Source organism: Leucopleurus acutus (assembly GCF_964270905.1).
Source record: "Leucopleurus acutus genome assembly, chromosome: 1".
NCBI lineage: Eukaryota > Metazoa > Chordata > Mammalia > Artiodactyla > Delphinidae > Leucopleurus > Leucopleurus acutus.
Genome location: NC_139142.1, coordinates 41,520,551 through 41,544,074, shown reverse-complemented (window position 1 = coordinate 41,544,074; position 23,524 = coordinate 41,520,551). Strand labels below are relative to the sequence as shown.

The window sequence follows — 23,524 nt, the reverse complement described above, 5'->3', positions numbered from 1 at the left end:
AGCACACACACCTCTGTGTAAATGTGTTTTGGGGTGTAGGACACAATGATGAGGAGGGTGGTCAGGGAAGGCTTTCTGGAGGAGGTGAGTTGTGAGGAGGGATAGAAAGTGAGAAGAGAAGTGGAGGGGATCATTGTTCATGGCCGTCTCGGTCATCTGCAGCTAGTTTATCCTGTGATAGCAAAATCTTAGTGGTTACAACAGCAGAGGCTTATCTCTTGCTGATGCTGCATGTCCAGTGTGAGTCAGCTGTGCTTCTGCTCTGTGCCATATTCTGCTCAGGACCAAGACCCAGGCCTGATGGAATAGGAAAGAGAGACATGGTGAACTGCTAGCAGGCTCTAAGCTTGTGCTTGGAAATGACACGTGTCACTTTAGCCCACATTTCCTTGGCCAATGCAGATCACACAGGGTAAGGACATATCATCCTTCTGTAGAGACTGGCACCACAAGTCACATGGCCAAGCCTGAGGTCATTGGGATGGGTGGAGGATACAGTCCTTTCCCAGGGATGGGCAGTGAATCATGTGTCAGGATGGCTATCAAGAAAGGCAGTAATGATGCACTGACGTGCTTGGTGTTATTGCCCAGTTAAAGTATTTTAAAGCCAAAAGTCAACCTAAGGAGACAGATATTGCTGAGAGATGAAGGCCTCCTCAGTGGTGGAGCTGGTGGGCAGAGCGAGTACCACTCAAAGCATCCACCTCCATTGTCCTTTCAGTTGTATTCTGTCAGCCTCCCAAAATGAGACCCAAGCCAGAGCCTTTGTGGTGGCAGCTCCATGTACATCTTGAAGACAGCTCATTGTTCTGTATTCATAAAGGAGAAAATTCCACTCTCTGCCTTATTGATGTCTTTATTCTGTGTGAAAATTGCCTACAGCTGTTAGTTGCTAAAAAGCCAATGCCAAACCAGAACTTTAAGCCAAAACCATTGGAAAACAAATTATCTTGAGGTTTGTATCTGTCCTGGTGAGTGATGGATAGATTTTTGTCTACTCTTGACTTCAGGGACTTAGACCACGGATCCATCCAACTGCCAAGGGTGTCCTGTGACACAGGAGGTGGGCTCAAAGCCACTGGGAACCTCTGCCCTGGGTTCTCTTGACTAGTCGCGGAGCAGTTCTGCCTGTGCCCATGCATAGGAGAGGGAGGCCACGTGGCCTCTGGAGTCAGAGCACGCTGCAACCTAGGGTAACTTCCTCTGAAATGGTTTCTATTGGAATTTGAGTTTATTTCCTCACCTACAAAATGGGGATAATGCCATCTCACTGCTAGGGTTGGTGTGAAGATTAAAGAAGACAGCTTCTTTTAAAAGGCTGGCACCTAGTCATGGGTGCTTTATACCCCACATCCTAGTACAACGAGAAGGATAGGAGATAGTTCAGGTATTTTCTGGACACAACACCCCAGGCAAATATCTCAGGCTTTTCCTTTTCTTGAAAGCTGATCTGCCTGCTGTGAGCACGCCAGTGTGGGTCCTAACTTGCAGACCATTCTGCCTCTATCTGGTGGAAAGCATCTCATCAGAGCCGGTTGTTATAAACTAGTTTCCTTTCTCTCTTCTGATGAGTCACTCATTTTGATATATTTTAAAGTGTTACCAAATAGGTTGGTTTCAGAATTACTTACTGCACCCTTATCATAAATCTCATAAATAAAGCAGGCGTGGGTGAGAGGTCAGCCGTGTGAATCTTTAAAGAATGGGGGCCCTGAGCAGTGCCTCATACTCTAACAGTCTCCCTACCACAGGCGGGGCAGTCCGGAGCAGTCCAACCTCAGGATGTAGTGATTTCTGGAGGTCCCAGACCCACAGTCTGCCCCATACCACCCCCACCCCCCACTTTGTTTTTAGTAACAGCTTTGTAGAGGTACAATTCGCATACCCTATAATTCACCTGTGTAAAGTGTACAATTCACTGGTTTTTGGTACATTCACAGAGTAGTGCCCCCATCACTACAATACATTTTAGAACATTTTCATCACCCCCAAAAGCAACTCCCTTACCCATTAGCCACCACTTGCCACTTCTCCTCAACCCTACCATCCCCAGGCAGCCACTAATCTAGTCTCTGTTTTTGTGAGTTTGTGTATTCTGGTCATTTCATAAATGGAATCATAATATGTGGTCCTTTGTAACTGCCTCCTTTCAGTTAGTGTAATCTTTTCAAGGTTTATCCAAGTCGTAGTATGTATCAGTACTTCATTTCTTGTTATTGTTGAATAAATTCCGTTGTATGGACACACCACATTTTGTTTATCCACTCATTGCTGATGGACAGTTGGGTTGTTGCCAGTCTTCAGCTATTATGAGTTTTGCTGCTGTAAATGTTCATATACAAGTTTTGTCGTGTGGAAATATAGTTTCAGTTCTCATGGGTATATACCTGAGAGTGGGATTTCTGGGTCATATATAACACTGTATATAACTTTTGAGGAACTTCCAGACTGTTTTCCAAAGTGGCTGCGCTGCACCATCTTACATTTCCACCAGCAGTGTATGAGAGTTCCAATTTTTCACATCTTTGCCAACTCTTGTTAGTTTCCACTCCCTACCGGTCGACCAGCTGCTTTTAAAACGGTTCTATACCTCCTGGAGAACTGAGGATGTGTAACTTGGGAATGTAGGGTGTGTGTGTGTGTGTGTGAGACAGAGAGAGAATTGCCAAATAGAAATAAAGTCTTCTTGCCAACAATTTTTAAATGATTTGGGATATTTAAAAATAAAATATTGAGCATTAGTGTGATGTCTGCACATATTTTATGCCTTTGAGCATCAATCCTTTTTCTGTATTACCTCCTCCTCCTCCCCTCTCCACTTCTGCTTTGTCCTTTGCCTCAGCCACAAATCAAGAATGTAACCAGGGCTTCCCTGGTGGCGCAGTGGTTGAGAGTCCGCCTGCCGATGCAGGGCACACGGGTTCATGCCCCGGAGAGGCTGGGCCCGTGAGCCATGGCTGCAGAGCCTGCGCGTCCGGAGCCTGTGCTCCACAGCGGGAGAGGCCACAGCAGTGAGAGGCCCGCGTACCGCAAAAAAAAAAAAAAAAGAATGTAACCAATCTGAGATTCAGCATTTTTCCTGGAAAATAAGATTCAGCTGAAGTCTTGTCTTTTCTACAGGGTTTTTAGGTCTTAGATTATCCCCACCAACATATTTGAAGAGTGCCGGGGATGATAGCTCTGTGCACTGTCCTTGTTCAAGTAACTTCTTCCATCTTAACGTTAGCAGTGGAAGATTTCCTTGGGGAAAAACAGAAGAATGTGTTATTAATTGACAGATCGTTTCTTTTGATGTATGTGTGTGTGTTACGTGCCTGCTCTGTGCCAGGCCCTGAGGCAGCTGGTCCTTAATGACTTTGTGGGGCGGAAGGTCTAGCAGGGGAAACAGGCAACAAAACAGGCACTCTTATCCACTGTGACTGAGGGCTGTGAGAGGGGCCGCTCCAGCAGTACATTTTCCTGGGGAAGAACCTTTATTCCCCTCTTTTTTCACAAGGTGAGAGTTGATTCCCAGGTTCTATTTCCATCACTCTTAGCTCTCTTGCTGGGAAGTAATATTCTCAGCTTCTCTTCCAACTCCTCTTTGGAATATGCATAGCTTAGTCTCTCTCCCTTTCTCTAATTCTTTGCAAATCAACCTGCCTTCAGAAAGCATACATTCTGTGACCCTTGGTGCTATAAATTTCATAGGTTTGAACCCCCTTGGGGAGTTTGCAATTGTCCAGCTGTCTCCATGACGGGTGGCTGAGTGTCTAATTCAGCACTGAAATCTCAACAAGCCCACTTGTCTACAGATGAAAGTTGGGTTCTCCAACCCAGCTTTCAGGAGTGAAAAGGAAGGTATTTTGATCTCCATTTGCTTGATTTCTTAACCTAGCTGTCATTTAATTCCATTCTTGTTGGGAAAGGAGGATGCTGCTTACTCACACCTACCCCCAAGCCTCACAGGTACCTAGTGTGGAAGGATCTTGGAAGCCTTCCTGGAGGAAGTGATATTTAATGTAAGACATGAAAAACTAGAAGGAATTATCCAGGCGAAAAGGAGAGAAGAGTGTTACAGACAGTGAAAACAGCATGTATGGGATTGGGAGGTGAGAGAGAAAATGTGGAAAGCTCAAGGAACTGAAAGTTCAGTGTGGATGGAGTGTGAAATAGGAGCCTGAGCAGATTGGGGTTCTGAGAGCCAGGAAAAGGGGATGGGGATGGTTGTGTTGATTTAATTATATATCTCAGATTCTTATTTGAACCAAAGGACAGTACCTCTGCTTTCTTACAGGTTTTCTCAATGAACTAAATATACCAAAGTACGTAAAAATATTTTGCTGTCTGGTTATATTTACAAAAATAACCCTTGCTCATTGCAGTCTCTTACTGACACCTCTTACTGAGGTATCAGTAAGTTTTAGCAAAAAGTGTCATGTCTCCTTGGGTAGATTCTGAGTATGTTTTCCGTTGAGTCCAGTTGTTGAGGTGAGATGCCTTGTTTCAATGCTTACCTCCTCTGCCTACTTTAATTTTGAAATGGAAAGGAAAGAGAATTTACTAAGAGCTCCCTTCCAATTTTCTATCCAAATACATAGACTCCTGAATATGCCAAGAGTTGATGGGCTAAGGGTATCCTGCAGAATATTTCACAGGAACAGCCATATTGGAACTGGTATCTCCTCACAGGTTCCCTCAGTTCTCTTGCCTTGTGAAACATCAGAATGTACAACTGCTTTTCCTGGGTGAGGTTTTAGGTGCAAAACCAGGTTTATGACAAGTATGATCATTATTTTAGAATGGTACTTGGAATCAGTTTCACAGACTGACCAGAGGAAAACTTTCCTTTCTAATATAGTACATCACTGTGAATTTACAGCTAGTTGGGAATAACAGGCAGTATGGACCCAAGTTTTCCTAAGCCTGAAATGTTACCAATTCCATTTACAGTGTTTCCTGATTAATCTGCCTTCTTTCAAATTCAGTGTTTAGTCTACCATTTATTTGGCCAATGGGTCTAATGTTCTGGGATAATTTGTTATACAGTGCTGTGCCTTCCAGGAAACATAAAATATTTTAAAGAAACTTATTGAGAAATTTATTAATGATCACCTTTTATGCAATTGAGGACTGTCAACAAAAGTTAACATCTCAATGGGGAAGATAATGATGGTAGATAATGAGAAGATTTGTATGTTCATAAATATAATAACTTAGTATGGGTCAGTTTTATCGTTATTAAGTCCTGAGGACACTCTCAACATTAGTAACCAGAATAGACTTTGAGAAATGAAGAAAGTAGGAATGAGAGGATTTAGTTGATGTATCAGAGTTAGATGAATTCACAGTCAAGGTAAGCTGTGCCAGATGAATTCCCTTGGGAACCTACATCAGTAATCTCTTCATTTTTCATTATGTTCTGAAGTCACTTTGGTATGAAAAGAGCTACAGGAATCAAAGTTAGTCTTATGATTTACCAGTGTTCAGATTTTGTTCTTTTACTAGCCATGTGAATTGGTACCCATCTTCTCAGGCTATCAACATAATTTCTTTTATTACTAGGGCTATTTTAAGCGCTCTTTAACAATAAAATTTTTCCGTTATCACCAGAATTGATGAAAAGTTTCAACGCTTTTTATTGTTTATTTTTAAAACTTGCCTTTTATATGAAGACCATGACTAAGAATAGAAAGTTTCTTGCAGGAGCTATTCAGTTCCTTGTCTCCAAGAAAGATGAAAAAATTGGGTAGCAGGAACATTTGATATTAACCTGATGGAAGAACCAAAAAACTGCTTTGTAAGAAGTCATATTTTTAATCTGTTGTTCTTAATTGGAGTGTAATGGATTGCTTGGTAATTAAGCAGAGGAAATCAGACTGTATAAAGACTTCAAAGATATATCTAGAATAGTCTCAAAATGTTCAGTTGTCTGGAAGCCAAAAATCGTAGTCTAATGAAGGAATTGATATCAAAATTGTTCAATTTCCATGAGGTTAATTTTGTTTTTTCAATTGACAAACCTATAAAAGTCAAAAGAGAAAATCCTGTTTATCTAAAGCACATAGTTAGTTGACAGAGAAGAAAAAAAATACTGAGTAGATATTCCCTTGACACTGTGGCATTTTTGGATAAATCAACTTGATGGGTTCATAGAAAAATGTTTGGAACAGTATGAAAACATGTAATACATCACAAAGGGAAGTGGGAGTGTAGATATGGGCTTAAATGTGTTCAGTGCTAAAATTCCTATGGGGTAGATGTGAACTACTGCCAATATACAGTCAATTTAAAGATGACCCTAAAACAATCCTAAACCCAGAACTTTATAAACAAATTATTTAGGCCCTGAGAACACCTGATGATTTGCGAAACAGGGGATGTGGATATAGGTGGTTTCGCTTGCTTTTATCTGTTGTACTTTTGAACAGAACTTTGTAATAAATCCAGGAATCAAGTAGGATTGGCAGTAGATCTTCATCCCAATGGACAGTATACATTTCTTTGTATTGGTTGAGGTCCTGTCTGCTTAGAGACAGTAAGATGGTCAAGATGGTTTTCAAAGTTTTCTTCAATCTTCTGATTCACAAAAACAAATCCAGGAACGCTTAAGATAAAAGCACAAAACCATTTTACTCCTTCTAGTCCTAAATTTATATCTTATCTCATCAAGACCATTCCAAATGTCCTTTTCTCCATTTACATTTTTTACTTCATGTTAGATAGTTTGTTATCAGTCCATTTATTTCTGGGTGCTTCTTAATTTAGATTAGGGACTGAAATGGGGGTGGGGACGCAGGGAGAGATGGAGGAAAGAAACATGAAACCTTTATTTATTTATTTATTTTTTTAATACAAATACTGTAAAACCATCTCTGAACTGATAATGTTATTGAGAAAATGTTTATGAGTCCCCTTGGCCTTGATGCTTTTCATTATTAGGAGTCCTAAAGAGACGCTGAGCAGTATGTATCTACTTAGCTTTTGGCTACAACTTAAAATCTGATTGTTTAACTTAATCCTCAGGCTACCATGTGCGAGTTACACAAAGTCAGCAAACTGCGCTACTTGCCAACTCTTTACGTGTCCCCTTACAAACCAATATAGGTTTTAAAGACTGGGAGGATAATTTGATCTCCATAAGTAGTGTGGTTTAGGTAAGCTTTCAAGTGTAATTTTGAAAATGTGTTTCAGTAATGGCTAGTTTGTACAAATAACTGCACTTGAGAATATCTATTGATGCACTGGGAATCATTTAAACACCACTTGCTCCCACAAAACATATGTCACATGGCCTGCGGGAGGTGAATGCCCAATACATGGATCGTATATTTCAGTTGTAAACTGTCCTCAACTCTTTTTTTATCTGCTGTGATTGGAATCCCCTATCCTCTACCTTCAATTCCCAGAATTCCTCTGGAATTTCAAACTGTTTCTTGATTCATGTTGTAGGAGCTCAGTACCAGCTACATCTATTAGTTATGATTTTCTGGCTCATGGATGAAGGAAAAAAATATATATATATGTAATATATATAATATATAATATATATTTTTAAAAACGAGATTCCTAAAAAAGGAATTTTCCCCCTCTTGTCCAATTTTAAATGAATCTACTGGAAACATCCTACAGCTGCTAGATGTTTATTTCATTACACAATATAATATTTAACAACTAAACTGAACCAAATGACTGGAAGCTCACTTAGAATATATGCATGGGTTGTTTTCAGAAAAGATGGGTATTTCTCAGATATAGAAGAGAAAGCAAGTCCTTTGCCATCTTTTAAACAATTGGTTTGAGTTTATTCACATATGGACACTCATTATGTTAAATCCCCTGCGAACATGCCTCTTTGCATTCAGAGAGCAGAATGGTACAGGCATCCTATCTGGCTTTTTCACTCTCAGGATCCCCAGAGCAGTACCTGACCAGAATCAATGCTCAGTAAATGCTTGTGGCCTGGATGAGTAACTTACTACTGCAGGATTACACCTGAGATGCTCAGGATGTATTTGAGTGAATGTATGCATGTGTGTGTGCAGGAATTAAAGACGGCTGAATCATCCAGCAGTTGGGTTCCTATTTTGAATTATTCTTGAAGTAGTCCTGATAGATTTGGGCTGATTGCTGCACTCTTCCTGCATCCCTACCCACCCATTGTCATTCTGTTTACTCATCTTCATTTGGTTGTCAGTTACTGTGTGAGCACCAGAGTGGCTGGCATGAAGGATAGCAGATTACAAGGCTAAGGGTGATCATGTCTAAGAAATATTTTCTGTCCTGAACAGTCTCTCTACCCTATATTACATGGTAAAATAAATAAATAGCTGCAGTGTGGGAAGAGACTCATTGTGCTAGATATCTTTTGACCCAATTAAAACTTAAAAGTGTCAGCTGAGCTGCCCAACAAGTCTCTGGAGGACATGCTGAGCTGGTGGGGAGGGGTCTAGGCGATAGCAGTGCTGGTGTCACTGAGGGAGGGGGACGTGTATGGAACTTGGCTTCACAGTTGTCCACAGGGCCTTAGGGTGCCTCTCTCATCTGTCACTCTATAAGCTGATTCTGTGTCTCGGGAGACAAATTCCCTCCATTCACTTAGGAAAACACTGCTTAGAAATTCTCTCAATTAAGCCTTGTCAACAGAAGTTGTATTAGATCATAAATATAAAAATTGGAAATTTGGGTGGCTGGATGGGTATTGGGAGATGATTTTAACGTATGTTTAGAACAGAGTTATTTATTTTAGATTACTGGAAAGCTGCTGGTGATGCAGACTAATTAAAAATTAAAGTTACTCTAATGAGTTTCTAGTTGAAATAACGCAAGGAAGCCAAATAAGAAGCCTACAGGTTTAGCAGCAGACTTTATCTAGCAAACTGGATAGTTTGCATTGCCTACTATTAAAAGTAGGAAAGGAAATAGTATAAAACAATTAACCATGGATAGTGAGGTACTAAAAATTATTTCTATTAGTCACCCTTTGCTTGTGGGATTTCTCACTTCTTTTTTTAAATATATCGAATGAAAACACTTCTATCAGACACAGAGAACCTTGTTGTATAGGTGGTGGTGAGTCACATTGTGGTATTTTGTGTAATGACTAAGAACGTTGGCAGAAATCGTACAGGCTGAAAACCTTCAAGGTTTGTTCTCTGTGTGTACACATCCCTTTTGGGACTTAACACTCTCCGTTGTTTTCCATTTATGTCTTTCCTGACTGGTTAGGAATAGGTAATAATTCACTGAATGCACCTCTGTTTAAACAAACAAAAGTCGTATCTAACTTTCAGGTTTCCAAACCACCTCTATGAAGATAAAATACTGTTCTCAGGGTCATCATGGTTAAATTTTAAGAGCTGTGATGTCAATTCATGGCTCCTTGATGCGAAGGTCATTTGCTGTGGTAAGGCTGGATGTTCATAAATTTAATGATTTAGTACAGCTGAATAATACCTTTTCTCCATCCGTTTACAAAAGGGTAATTTTTTTGTTGCCACAGTGTCACCCTTCAGCCCTCCACGGCCTTGTCTGGCCTTTTCCCCATGATGTGGTACTTCTCACCATGTCATGTGACTTCAGGCCTGTTCACTTGTCCCTCTGAGAGGGTTTGACTTATATGTGGTGGTGTTGAGTTGTCGGATGGGAGGCGAGGGTGGACGAGGGAGAGGGCTAAATCCAGGGAAGGCACTGCTGGTGTTGGCTGTATGTGAGGTGAACCCCAGGGGGTTGCTGCTTGCTGGGCATGTGGGAAACCTTTGGTGGGTGGGGTTAGGATGGGTGACTTGGGCCCGTTTGCTGTGGGTAAATACCTGGTGTATTTAATTTGAAGGAGAAAAGTTAGCCTTGTGTGAATAATAAAATGTTGAAAATTCTGTGAGCTCTATACAGTGAGTCAAATGGATGATTACCTTGTCAGGGACTGTTTCAAAACCAAAACCAAAACCAAACAAACAAAGCCAAAACAAGAAACCCAAACAACCCAAAACAGAAACACATACAAAACAATAGGTTGATTGGCAGGGTGACCCCAAGGACCTGTCTTAGCTTCTCCCTCTCCTCATTTTTTTTTTTTTTTTTTTTGTTACGGGGGCCTCTCACTGTTGTGGCCTCTCCCGTTGCAGAGCGCAGGCTCAGCGGCCATGGCTCACGGGCCCAGCCGCTCCATGGCACGTGGGATCTTCCCAGACCCGGGCACGAACCCGTGTCCCCTGCATCGGCAGGCGGACTCTCAACCACTGCGCCACCAGGGAAGCCCTCTCCTCATTTTTTTAATCTCCATTTCTCCCAGCGTTCATCATATGTCTTCCTACTTCCGTGTGAATATAGAGTTAGCTTAACTCATTAGAAATAGAAATCCTGAGTTCCTTTATTAGAGATTTCTCTTGTTAGCTGGAAACTCACTTGTTGTTGGCTTACTGAAATCTATTGACGTGGTAGATTTTCAAAGAATAAATGCTTTAAATATTGGACTGAAGGTGTTATAAATAATCCCATATTTCAGTTTAGCTCACATCTCTGACAAGAGCTTTTCAACTCATTCAAGATGCTTATTGTATATTATCTCAAAATTCCTTCACTTGCTTTATTTAGCAAATCAATCCATTTCCTTAGATTTGTACTGTGCCAATTGTTTTCTGATTTAAATAGGTTTCTCTATAGAGCTGCCTGCTTACTCTAGATGTAGGACTGGTGGGGTTTCTTTGTACAGAATCTTTTAGAAGTGGGGCTTGATAATATGCTTTGTGAGGGATGAAACCTAGAATTTTAGTTCCTGCAGCTGGGCTTCCTTCAGAGTTTTTTCTTCTTAATAAAAAAATGTCTAATTATTACCTTTTCTCCAAGATATTATAACTATATGAAATAAATATTTTATAAAGTTATGAAAAACATAATTGATATCTTCCCCAAGAAGAAAAGCCTTTAGGGTTTTGTTCGTTGCTTTCGGTTTTTCAGAAACTTGAGCTTTCCGTGGAGAGGAGTGATGCTTGGTGCAGATGTTTCTTTTTCTTTCATTTGCTAAATCATTTTCCTTTAACTTTTAAAACTCTGTCCAAGAAAGAATAATATGAAAAAAAAAATTCTTTGGCCGATGCAAGGAGCTAGGCCATCCCAGTCTGATGTATAGTAGCAGGAACTAAATTTATGCTATTCATCTTTGCATTAATTGCCAATCCCCAAAACAATATCTGACATAGCTGGATTGCAAAAAGGAAAAAAATAAAAAGTAAGGTGAGAGGTAAAAGTAAGGTGAGAGGTAAAAAGTAAAAATAAGGTGATCTAGAAGCAACCGGGATGGAGGTTGGGCTAACTACATTTGTTTGTTAATCTTAGTGAAAAACTTGGCTATTAACCCGCAGAGGAGCCAATACTCTTCTCTAGTCCACCACTCAGGAAAGACAAAAAACACTGAAAATGTTCTTCAGGACTTCAATCATTAATATTAACCTATCACCTAATTTAATGTTAAGGGACATTGGGGGAAACATTGCCTATCTCTTGGCCTAAATGGAATGCATACTAATAGAATCTATGTAATTTCCAAGGAAAGGACAGGAATATTTCATGGAAGTGATCATGGTTTCAAACAAAAATTGTATCTGAAGTTGTCCCATTTCCAAGATTGAACTACTTACACTAAAGAGCTCTGCTTTTTCCCTTTCCCTCCTCTTCATACATTTGTTTTCAATCAGTTTCTCTTCTAAAGCAATTCCTCGGTTTATCTAATGTTCAACCAGAATTTTCTTTCCTTACTGTGTACACAAGTCTCTATTTTCTCTACTCTGAATTCTTTGTTTTCCTGGGGCTCCAACAACCAGGCTTGATTTTTTTTGTTTTTAGAACTTTATTGAGATATAATTTACAAGCCGTAGAATGGACCCATTGTAAGTGTACGGTTCAGTGCATTTTTCTAAATTTATACAGTTTTGCAACCATCACCACAATCCAGTTCTAGAACAGTTCCATCACCTCATCTCCTCTTGTGTCCATTTGCAGTCTGTCTCTGCTCCTGCCTGTGGCCCCAAGCAACCACTGATCTTCTTTCTGTCTCTATAGATTGACTTTTTTTCCTTAAAAAATTCATGTAAAGAGATACTATCTGAGGTTCAGTGATCCCAATTGTTTTGTTTTCCATGATTGCCTCTTTCAGTATTTGAGTTAATTATCAAAATGAAAAATTCTCTTGTAATATTACATTGAAGTAATTTAATTTCATAGCTTTGAAGAAACTAATGTGTGAGATGATTTCAAATTAGTTTGTACTCCGTTATTTTTCCTCCTTGCATTAATTGTGCTTCCATTCCCCAACTTGCCCAGCAGTGTATCTAAATGAGTGCAAGTAGCTGGAAAAGAAAGAAGGCAAAAGCAATCCATCCATTTTGTAACCAGAGCATGACCCCAAGAGTGGTGTCTGTGAGATGGGGTGTAGCTTCAAACACAGAAGGTAAAACTAAAGCTAGCAGCTTCCATAAGAAACCATAGAGTATTTTTTTTGATCTGCAACTTGCAAAGATTTCTTGCAGAAGACAAAAAGCACTAACTCTAAAAGAAATAATAAGTTGTATTTTATAAAAAAACACTTAGTGATCAAAATAGACTGTTAACAAAATGAAAAGACACAGGTGAGGCAAAATACTCTCAGTACATACCTCTGACAAAGGACATGTTTTGCAACAAGACAGACAACTCAGAAATGGGCAAAAGATTTGAGCAGATACCTCATAAAAGAATGCGTATGAATGGCACGTGAACTTGTGAAAAGGTATATTCAGCATCAGTTGTCATCAGGAAAATGCAAATTAAAACTGCATTGAGATACCACTTCACATAAACTAGGATGGCTAAAATTAGAAAGATGCAGCACCAAATGTTTGTGCGAATGTGGAGTAACTGGAACTGCCATATATTGCTGGTGGGAGAGTACAATGGTACAAGCAGTTTCAGACGCATAAAGTGCAAAAACCACTTCAGTGTATACCTTTGCCGAACTTGAAAACTGTATACTTAGGAGTGTACATTTACTGTATGTACATCTTACTGCAAAAAAGAGAAAAGAATGGGTTTTAATCTTCGAAACTCATTGATCTTCACTATGTCCCACAGTAATCCCCTCTCCCTCCTTCCCAGCTGCCCCAGCTTCCCTCACCTTACTTTTTTCTTTGCAATCCAGCTACGTCAGATATTGTTTTGGGGACTGGCAATTAATGCGAAAATGAACAGAACAAATTTCATTTCTGCCCCCTGGGGATGAGTATAGAAAGGGAGTCATACATGCTGATCACATAACTGCAGCAATGCGATAAATGCCGTAAGGTTAGGAGAGCAGAGAGGGGCTGCCCGCCCCAGGAAAGTCAGGGTAGACTGCCTGGGGGGAATAGCAGATCCCTTGAAAAAGCTTAGATAAACAGGATTGATTCTTAGACATGGTGGGAAGGGCTCTCTGGGAAAAGGGAACAGCATGTGCAAAAGATTCAAAAATGGGCAACTTGTGATCCCACGTGCTGAAAGGTGGCTGCTGGTGGTGGAGAGGGGAGGGGAGGGGAGGTGGGGAGGGGAGGGGAGGGGGAGGTGACAGCCGGGGCAGCAAGGTGGGGCAAGTCAGCAAAGGCCATACCATGAAGGGCCCTACCTACCAGCTAAGGAATTTGGACTTTATCCTAAGGAGAGGAGCTGTCGAAGCCTTCTGTCCTCTTGTCTTCCTAACTAGAATCTGAATTCCATGAGATCCAGGTCTGTTATTCATCTTTGCATCCTTTGTAATGTCTGGACACGGTCCTGGAATGGGTAGGACATCGAGTAGGTGTTGATTGATCTCTAAGGCTGTGTGATAGTCTCTTAGAATCTTGCATGCTTGTTTCAGCCATATTATTAAAACGGAATGAGTCAGAGCAGAGATACTTTTGGAATGGAGAGATGGGGGTCTCATTACACTCTGGGCATTGTGCCTAGGCACTCCCAATTATTATTTAATCTGTGTCACTCTCCTTGCTCAGATCTACCAGTGACCTCTGATTGCTCTCAAGATAAAGACCAAAGCTCACAGTGGCCTGCAAGGTTGCTGTTCACTCACTGTCTGTAGTGCTTTTTACCTATTTAATTCCTATTCATTTCTCAGGTCTCCCTTCAGTTCACTCACAGCCTTCACCGCCCCACCTCTCCCCACAGTAAGTGGGTTCTCACAGCTCAGCTCCGTGTGACCGTCCCTCGGACTGTGTGATTATTTGATTTCCCTTCTGCCACCTCGAGCACATGAGCTCTGTGATACCTTTCTACCCCCTGCATCTACAATGCCTAACATTTAGTAGACACTCAAAAAATGTTTTGGTTGCATGAATTTGGTTGCTTGAGAGAAGGCGATCAGATATATATTATTCTCATGTTTGAGGTGAAGAAATTGAAGTTCAGAGGTTAAGTCACCTGTTAAAGGTTACATAATCCATAAGAGCCAGACCTGGAACTCAGGGATGTCTGACAACAAAATCCTCCTCTTCGTGCGAACAGTCAGTCAGCAGGCCCAGCAGGCCGTGAGTGCAGCTCATGGATGCATTTGCCTATTAGCATCAGTGTCATGGCTCTACCCACCTGTTGAACGATCAATAGAATAATAGGCTAGTGGTTAAGAACATGGCTCTGGACCCAGAGAGTCTAGCCTCAAGTTCCTCCTCCACCATTTACTAGCTTTGTTACCTTGAGCAGGCTATTTAATCTCTCTGATTCAGCTTCCTGGAAAGTGGGGTAATATTACCCACTTTATAGGATTATTGTGAGGATAAACTAGATTAATCCATATAAAACCCTACTATTAAGCACGCAGAAAGTGCTCAATAATTGTTAGCTATTACTATTATCACGACCCATGTATTCCTTCCCATTTTCTTACTATAATCCCAAATTATATCCAGAGGACCTATAGCAGTTTTTAATTTTTTTATTTTATGGAAATTCTCTCCTTGCATGGAGCCATCTGCCCTAAGTCCTAGTTCAGCTGAGTCCTGTCAACTCAAACTTGGTCATTTCTGTGTCTCAGCGGAAGCAGAAGGTTTCTAACAGCAAAATATGGTAATATTAATCCTCTTTGCTGTGAATTTCTAGGTTTTTAGGATTTACACATTTCTTCACACCTCTGTTCAGTGAGGAAAAACACAGTGCTGAAGTGTAGTAGAGGAAGCAGTATTAATAGCACTGTTCTCTCTCACAAATCACAATCCTTTCCCCCAGAGTAAGCACCGTATCATCAAGCTCTTTGAATAACTGACCTGACCCCCACTCCCAGAAAACCCTAATTGTTGGGAAGTGATTTATGTCACCATTTCCCCCCCCCCCTTCATTAATACGTGAGAGCTGGTGTAACTTACAGGAAATTAAAAAAGGGAGAAAGGAAGAAAAATAATTAGTTCACATATATAATGGTTGCACGCCAAAATTTTAACATTTTTAACATGTTCCCTTATAATGCAATTTTCTGTAAATATTTTTCATTCCTTCCCTGGTTTTCCACTGTTGAAATTCTTAACTAATTTCTTGTGGTTAGGGTGTAATAGTGTGTGGGTGTGTGTTTTAATGACTTAACTGTTTACCTTGCTCTTAAAAGAAAATAGCCCCTGATTTGTATTTAAATGATGGGAGAACTAACTGCAGTAAGGTTGCCCCTGCCTGTGCCAGGCATTGCTGCCTGCTGAGTTGATGTTGCAAATCTTCATCCAGCCCTGCCAGAGAAATGACACGCCCATCCTGGAGGTGAGGAAGCAGAGGCTTAATGAGATGAAGAATTTCCCCTGGCAGCCAGCATGTGTCAGACCTTGCGTGGCTAGGCTCTGGAGGTGCAGGTGTTAACAGGATAGGGCATAAGGGATAACCAGAAGCAAACCTGGTAAATTAAGTTGGGGTTATAAATAGAAGACCTCAAAAGACAGGCTGAGGGATATATAATTAATTTTGCAGGCAGTGTGGAACTAATGACATTTTGCACTTGCTCCCACCTGCTCAGTCCTCAACGCTAGGTGATCAGTGATGTAAGGAGCCTTCCAGGTGATTCTGTTGCTCACTCAAGTCTGAGAACCGCTGCTGTAATGTATCTGTGGCCATGCTGTGGGAAGGATGGAAAGGGCAAGGAGGAACAGTGGGAAGGCTGGTGCCAGAGCCAAAGGAGAGGTGATTAGGACATAAGTTTGGGTAGTTTCATTGGAAACAAAACAAAGGGAAAAACTGTGAGATTTTTCAAGGAAGAAATGATAGGACTTGATGACCCAGTGAAGGTAGGGGTATAAGATGGGAGGCTGTTGTTCACGAGCGGCAGAGCTGCAGATACACCCCAAAGGCATTATACGCCTCAGATATTTGAACCTTATTATTGTGCCTTAATTTATAGCAATTTAAAACATGTCTCACACCCATCAATCTGCTGCCCTTAACTAGATTTAACTTTCCCTATAGGGATAAAAATGTACCAGACGCTCAATACCAATAATAATGTTGACCATGGATTGAGTTATCAAATGCCAAGAACTATTCTCTATGCACTTTACAGTCATTATCCCATTGTTGTTCATTAGTTATGGATGCTCATAAATTGCTTTCTGTTAGTGTCCAATCTAAGCTGCACACCACTATAATATTAATGTTCCAGACCCTGATCTGAGAGGCTGAGTCTGGGCTCTGGAGTCAGGTGGCTCCAGGCCGAAACCTCAGCCCCATCATTTACCAGGTGTGTGGTCTTTGAGGCGTTTACTTACCCAACCTTCTGCCGTAATTTCCCCCAGCTGTATTACAACAGGTATTATTACTACAACGAGGATGTAATCATGAGTGGAATTCTTAGGGTTGTTGTGAGACCTTAAATGAGAAAATGCCTGCACAAGGCTTGACACTTAAAGTACTTAATAAATATTGATGATGCTTTTGGTGATGCTTATGGGGATGCAGATGTCACTCCCTTGCTCAGAACCTTCAGTGGCTCTTCTTGGTCAAGAAAATAAGCTCCTTAATCTGGCATTTAAGATTTTCCACCAACAAGTCACTCCTTACCTCTCAAACCTTTCACCTGATGATTCTTTGCATAAACCCAGTGCTTCAGCTAAGCTGATCAGTGTCCCCCCAAACACTCCAATCCATTACCACATCCCAGCCTCTGGTTCTGTTCCTCCACCCCTCTCATCATGTCCCTCAGGGCCCATCCCACTAGTCACTGTTTGTGGAGCCATCCTTACCAAACCCTCGTCTGCAATACGATTAAATCCTTCCAAGCTCTGGAGCTTTAAAGGCCTTTAATGCTCGATGGACCCGCTGCTGCAGTACAAGGTGGCCCAGAACAGTTCTGCCCATGTTCAGCCCCCTTTCCCTACCCTTCAGTAAATGTAGGGCTGTGCCTGTCCCTCTTACTGTGCTCGGTGCCTAGCCCCAGGCCAAGGACCTGCTTTCTTAGTGCTGGTAACGTACACCTATACTTAGCTTCTTGGTTTTTCCCAAGTTCATTTAAATATGTGTTGGTGGTGTTTTCTCACCCTGATAACTTCCCTTATAGGAATAACATTTAATCTGTGAAATAATTATTATTTTTCTTCTCAGGATGAACTTGACCTCACAGACAAACACAGGGAAGCCATGTTTGCACTTCCAGCAGAGAAAAAATGGCAAATATACTGTAGCAAGAAAAAGGTAAGCTATTCATTATGATTATGATTATGGTTAACTGGAAAATGATCATTTTGGATGCCCTTTGCTCTCCCATTTCATCACCGGAATTCAGGTAGCTCTTTATAAGGTAAAAACCAGATTGAATGTGTCCTGTTGTGGCCTCAGTGCTACATGCAGTAAAGGGCCAGCTCCTTGGATGTTGTTTTTATCAACACTTCATTGCACCCCGCACCTCACACCATTATTCATAACGCTGTGTAAATGAGACCCAAAATAACATCAGCCTACAGAAGACTGAAGTGTTTTTCCCTTGTCCTTTACATGAAAGTTTGTGTGTAGGTAGGTGAGAACTAACACTGTGGTTTCACAATTGTGGTTTCACAATTGTGGTTTTCACAGCCCTCTGTGACTCCCTTCTAACAACTTTCCATTTCGCCATCTCTAAGGTGTGGCCTGTCCTCGTGCTGTGGGGTGGCTCTCCAGCCATTTCACATTCCAGACTAGGGGTGGAGGAAAGGGGGAGGCACAGGCTCCCCACGCCCCCACTCTTAGGGCCACATCCGGGAGTTACAGACCTGAATTCCCCTCACATCGCACTGTTAGCTACATGGCCACACTCCCTTGCCAGGAATGCAGTCTTATTCTGGGCAGTCATCCACACATAAAAGCAGGGGGTTCTAGTACCTTTGGAGGAGGAGAGAAAGGGTATCGGGGGCAGCAAAAGAAAACGAACTATTCCCTAGCCTAGCACTAGGCATCACCCTATGGACTGTATCTCCTTCAGTAAAGCTCACTCTGCCATCTTTTAAACCCCTGTGGCAAATTCTTAGACTGTTCTCTCACCCATTTTTGGAACCAGTGCTGTTCATGGCCACCTTTTGCCACTTTTCCTTCTGTTCTAGGAGAGACTTAAATCAAGACGGGGAAGTGGGAAAGGCAGGGCTAGCACCTAAGAAAAATGTTACCTCTCCAACAGGAGTGGGCACTCAATTACTAACCTCTGGAAGCAGGGAAACAGGAACAAAATATAACAATCCAGTATCTTGTCAAAACACGGTGTCAGCCAGGGAAACCTTTTCTTAGGGGACTAGGATGCATTTGGGGACCTCCATTTACCCCCATGGCTGCCCCCCACCCTTTGCCGCCTTGTGTAATTGGCATGCCCCCCGCCCGGGAGCATCTCTCCAGCAGTAAGCCTGTGTGTGCCCCTTTCTCGCCAGGCTTTATAACCTTTGTAACGCCAGCATCTGATACTTGGAAGCAAAGGTAGGATGAATGAACCACTGAATTGTCATGAGTGTTATACTGGACTCTCAAACAATCTAAAGCACATTTAATTTTCCACCTGAGCCATTGTAATTGATAAAACCATGTGTGGGGTTTGGTTCCCCGGGCCTTTGCTGAGAGACGTGTCCAGCTGTAGCCTTTCAAGATGATTTCTGAGCCATTATCAGATCAGATCAGTTGGAGCATTAAGGGTTCCTAACCCCGTGGTAACCAGTAAGATGTGTTTGTGAATGAGTATATCCTCTTCTCCTCTTTCTCTCTGTGCACATCTTACCACCTAGGAAACCTCTCTTCTGTGGAACTGATGGTCAGTGGCTCAGGAAACAGATTTTAAAATGAAAGAATTTTAAAATGAAAATAAAAATGTGTCATGTCCTGTTCTGAAAGTGATGGTAGTGTATGGTCTTGAAAACAAGAGAACTTCTGCAGCTGTCTTCAGGACCTGGCCCCTAGAACTGAGAAAGAAAAGTCCTTACGCGCCTGACTACACACAGGACATTGTCTATTTTGGCTCATCCGAGCGCAGATTTTTTTCTCAAAATTAGGAAACAACATGAAGCGGGGATTGAGAATATGCACTAGAGGAAAGGAAAGGGCAGGAAAATGGGAGCAGCTTACTGAAGGGAAAGTTTTCTTCTTTCCCAGATTTTATTACACCCTTGACGGCAATTGAAAGTTAATCATGGAAACTACTGCCCCTTAGATTAGAAAAGGCAAACCCTGGAGGATAGTAATGACCTCGGGCTCACAGCTGCTGCTCATTTTTCAATTTCCAGGCCTATCAAATCCCCTTGCAAACCTTGTCTCCTGTGTGCGTGGCGGGTTGGCTTTTTGTAGGAGCATGGATATGGTTGTGGCCACTGGCCTCAAATTCCCATTTCCTGATGGATGGGCTCTTCCTGTGAGTACCTGGCCGGATTGCACAGATCTTTGGAAATGCAGTTCTCCTGCTAGCTTCATTCCAGCAGCTTGGATTCCTTTTATGACTTAGCAGTGGTGTGGCTGAGTGGGAAAGCCATCTTAACTCTGGCGAATCCCATGGGTTTATAGATCTGCCTCACATTAACATGGCTTGACTAAGGATTTTCTTGATTAGAGCTTCTCAGACTGTTAAAGCTATGCTGTGCCTTTGGTCTGAAACTGACCTTTTGGGGCCCCGTAATAAATCGGGAAACGGCACAATGAATAAGAGAACACACAACCCGCAGCACGAAAAGGGCACGATGTTTGCCTCTCTTCCGAGGAGGTGATCCCCTTCAGGACAGGTTGCCCGTTCTCCGAAGGAAACCCGTGGTGGCCGTCCTTAACGCCGAGAACAGATTGTTTTCCTTGGACCATCTCTTGAGTAACCTTTTCAAATCAGACATGTCACCAGCAAGCCTGACCACATCTATTTCTCAGGCTGAGGCGAGGGAAAGCTACACCCCTATGGCTCCTTCAGACTTTCCATCTTTCAAGATTAGAACCCAAGGCATCGGAGATGTTCTCACACATAGTGAAGCCATAGAGTAAGGGCCCACGAACGCCAACAGAAACAGAGTTGGTGAAAAGCAGGCTTTCTGTGTAAAAGTGCACAGCAGTTGTGGAGACAAACCGGGCTGGGAACTGAAGATGGGGCCAGGCCTTCCTTGGCCAAGTGGCTCTTTTCCATCCAGTAGAGACTTGAGTCCCAGCAGTGGCTATCTGCTTATCAAGCTCAGTGTTCATTTCTCAAACGGCTCTATCTGAGTCCTCTGGTTGAAAACCCATTTCCAGAGCCAAAATGAAAACTGCAAAAGTATTTCTGGGGCTAAAAGAATTGGAAAGAAATTAATTGGAATTTTGCCTAATTGAGTAATCCGGGGGAGAGCAGGAGATGGATGTCGCAGCCTTGAAAGTCCAAACAAATCTGTAAAAATGACTGAGCCAGTTGGTCAGCCGTGGTTCGTCCTATGCCGCCATCCACTGTCAATTTTTTCAACTTTTACGAAAGGTCCAAAAAAAGGTTCTGTTGGTGGGGCTGGGGGTATTTTCAAATAGGAAATGTTTGTGGTTCTTATCTTTAAAGGTAATTCCCTTTTTAGTTCCAATCACAACATGCTCTTTTGTTTAAGTGAGGTTTTTCCCAGTCTTCAGCCAGAAACTGCATCTGTTAACAATCTTTTGGATTTTAAACTGAAGCCTTTTAAACAATGAACCATCTGACCACGAAAGGCATCTGGCCATGCTGTATTTGCTTATTGTTAACATGATTTTTAAACCCTGGGAAAAGTAAGGAGTAGGTCTTCAGAGAGGAGAAACTAAGATAGCGTACGAGCTATACTATGGCAACAGCAATCTTATCAGTACAGGCAGAAAGCTTCTTTAATCACACTTCTTCACAGGAGCAGTTGCAATAGTTGTGTCACTTAACCAGTCCTTGTAAGTGTCCAGAAAATACTTGTTCCCCCTGCATGAGCTTCAGAGTTCACAAAGTCAGTGAATGGGGTTAGAAGCTGTTAGCTGTAGTAACATCAGATATTTGAGGCAAAGATCAGAATTTGATGACTGTACCTAATTTTTCTTCCTTCCATTTCTGATCCCTAAGCCAAGGCTTAAGTAAATGGCTCTAGATTCTCCATATTACATTTCTATGTCTTTATATATATACATATATATATATATATATATATATATTTGGTTGCATCAGGTCTAGTTGTGGCTCACAGGCTCCTTAGTTGCAGCACGTGGGCTCCTTAGTTGCAGCACGTGGGCTCCTTAGTTGTGGCCTGCGAACTCTTAGTTGTGGCATACATGTGGGATCTAGTTCCCAGACCAGCGATCGAACCCGGGTCCCCTGCATTGGGAGCACGGAGTCTTAACCACTGTGCCACCAGGGAAGTCCCCATTTCTGTATCTTTTGAGGTCTGCTTTGGAGAAGGTGAGTTTTTACTCTACTGCTGAGTTTGACTCTAGTTTAATTAAATCACTCTAGAATCTTGTCTAACCTGGCTGCAGTTGAGCCGTTAAGCTTTGTGGGAAGTGCTGATATGGTGATAGGCATGTTCTGAAGACATCTAGGAAAAGTGGCTGAAAATTCTCCTGATACCTTTCATTCACTCCCTTTATTTGGTTTGCATATCCTAATTGGACCACCTCCCCACTCCTCTCCACAAGAAGGAATTCTCCTTCACCACAAACACAAAAAGATGTATGGTGAATGGTCATCAGGACCTTTTAGATCCTGGAGAGTCGAGGCCCTCCTGTGTTGGGAGCATGGGGAGGAAGTGGTTTGATCAAAACAGGGATTTAAAGGAACATATGCTAAAGTAGAGGAATTAGAGACAAAAGGAACCATCAGTCTTCTACACGACTGTCAAACAAACCAGCTGGACAACAAGGAAGTGAGATGTTGATACATTAATCCTCTGGTTGTTCAGAGTCTCCTAATGGGAAGGGAAGAGGGAGGAGAAGTTAGGTCTCCTCTTCCTTCGTTACTGTAGTTGTTTGAATATGCAGTAGAGTGAGCGTTAGGTTTTTCAGGTGCCCACTTTGTTAGATGTCGAGATTTGGGAGAGGGAGCCAGTAAAAAGGGAGGAAACTAGATATCCGTAAATGTATTTCTAGACTTCTTTAGAAGTACCTGGTTTGGTCTCCTGTCATTGAGTTTTCACCCTGATAATGGATTCCAGTTGGCCTTTGTGCTCCTAAGTGCTAAGGGGTTACAGAATGTGGCAGACATAAAAAAGATTAGAAATGAGATCGGGCTGTCTTACCCCTTCTACTTCTCTGAAGAACAGATGAGGGAAGCACAGTAGCTGGAGGATAATGGGTATTTCCAGGCTCTGAAACGCGCTGCCTTGTCTGCATGTTCCCTGGCTGTGAGAGATGAGGATGTCTGTTTAATCCCAGATTGAAGCAGTAAAAAAACAACAAGCTTTACGGATCTGGTGCTTCAGTCAATGAAGCAATGCAGTTGGTAAAGGACTAGTTGGTGTGTGATTCACCCCGACGTGTACTGAGTACCTTCTCTGGGGCAGATTATTGGCTAGATTCTGAGGATGATTAAACAAGTAAGTCAAATTTCCTGGAGTGGATAGTCCAGGTAGAGGAAGCAGATAAAATCAAATAACTGACAAGTCTTGCCATGAGCTCCATACTAGGGTAAGCAGACAGGCTCTGGGGCACAGAGGAAGGAGCCTCCAAGCTTTGGGGTGTGTGTGTGTGTTGGAGACAGCAGTTCGTTCCTTCACCACTTTGACCCCTCCCGGGATTATGCCAGCGAGGGACCTGTTGCTGTCGTCATGCTTTCATCCCATCATCTAGAAATGGGCTCCTTTTCCAGCAGCTGAGCTATGTTCACATATGCTGTACACTTTCCCTCTTGATTTGTACTTTGTTCTTTTTCCTTTTTGCCAATGCTTAAAAGGTCAAGTTTAGACTGTTGGGTAATCTGATCTTTACTAAACACAACTTCTAGGGCTTGTTAGGAAATCTGTAGAGAGGCTTAAACTTTTGAAACATGAAGACACTGAGGGGAAGACTGAAATAACTGAGGTTTGTTCAGCCCAGAGAAGAGAAGTCAGGTGAAAACACCAACTCAGTCTGTTCACTGGGTGTGCGTACCCCAGTGAAACTGTGGTATCTGTCAAAATATTGCCAATTC

General features: G+C 42.0%; 1 protein-coding gene across 1 annotated transcript in view; it reads left to right on the top strand.

Annotated features, from left to right (window-relative positions):
- The window catches only part of DAAM1 (dishevelled associated activator of morphogenesis 1), a 180,017-nt gene that overhangs the window by 67,443 nt on the left and 89,050 nt on the right, over positions 1-23,524 (top strand). Inside the window, exon 3 of the mRNA XM_082845513.1 lies at positions 17,545-17,634. Coding sequence (XP_082701639.1) covers positions 17,545-17,634 — 90 coding nt within the window. The remainder of the gene's footprint in view (positions 1-17,544; positions 17,635-23,524) is intronic.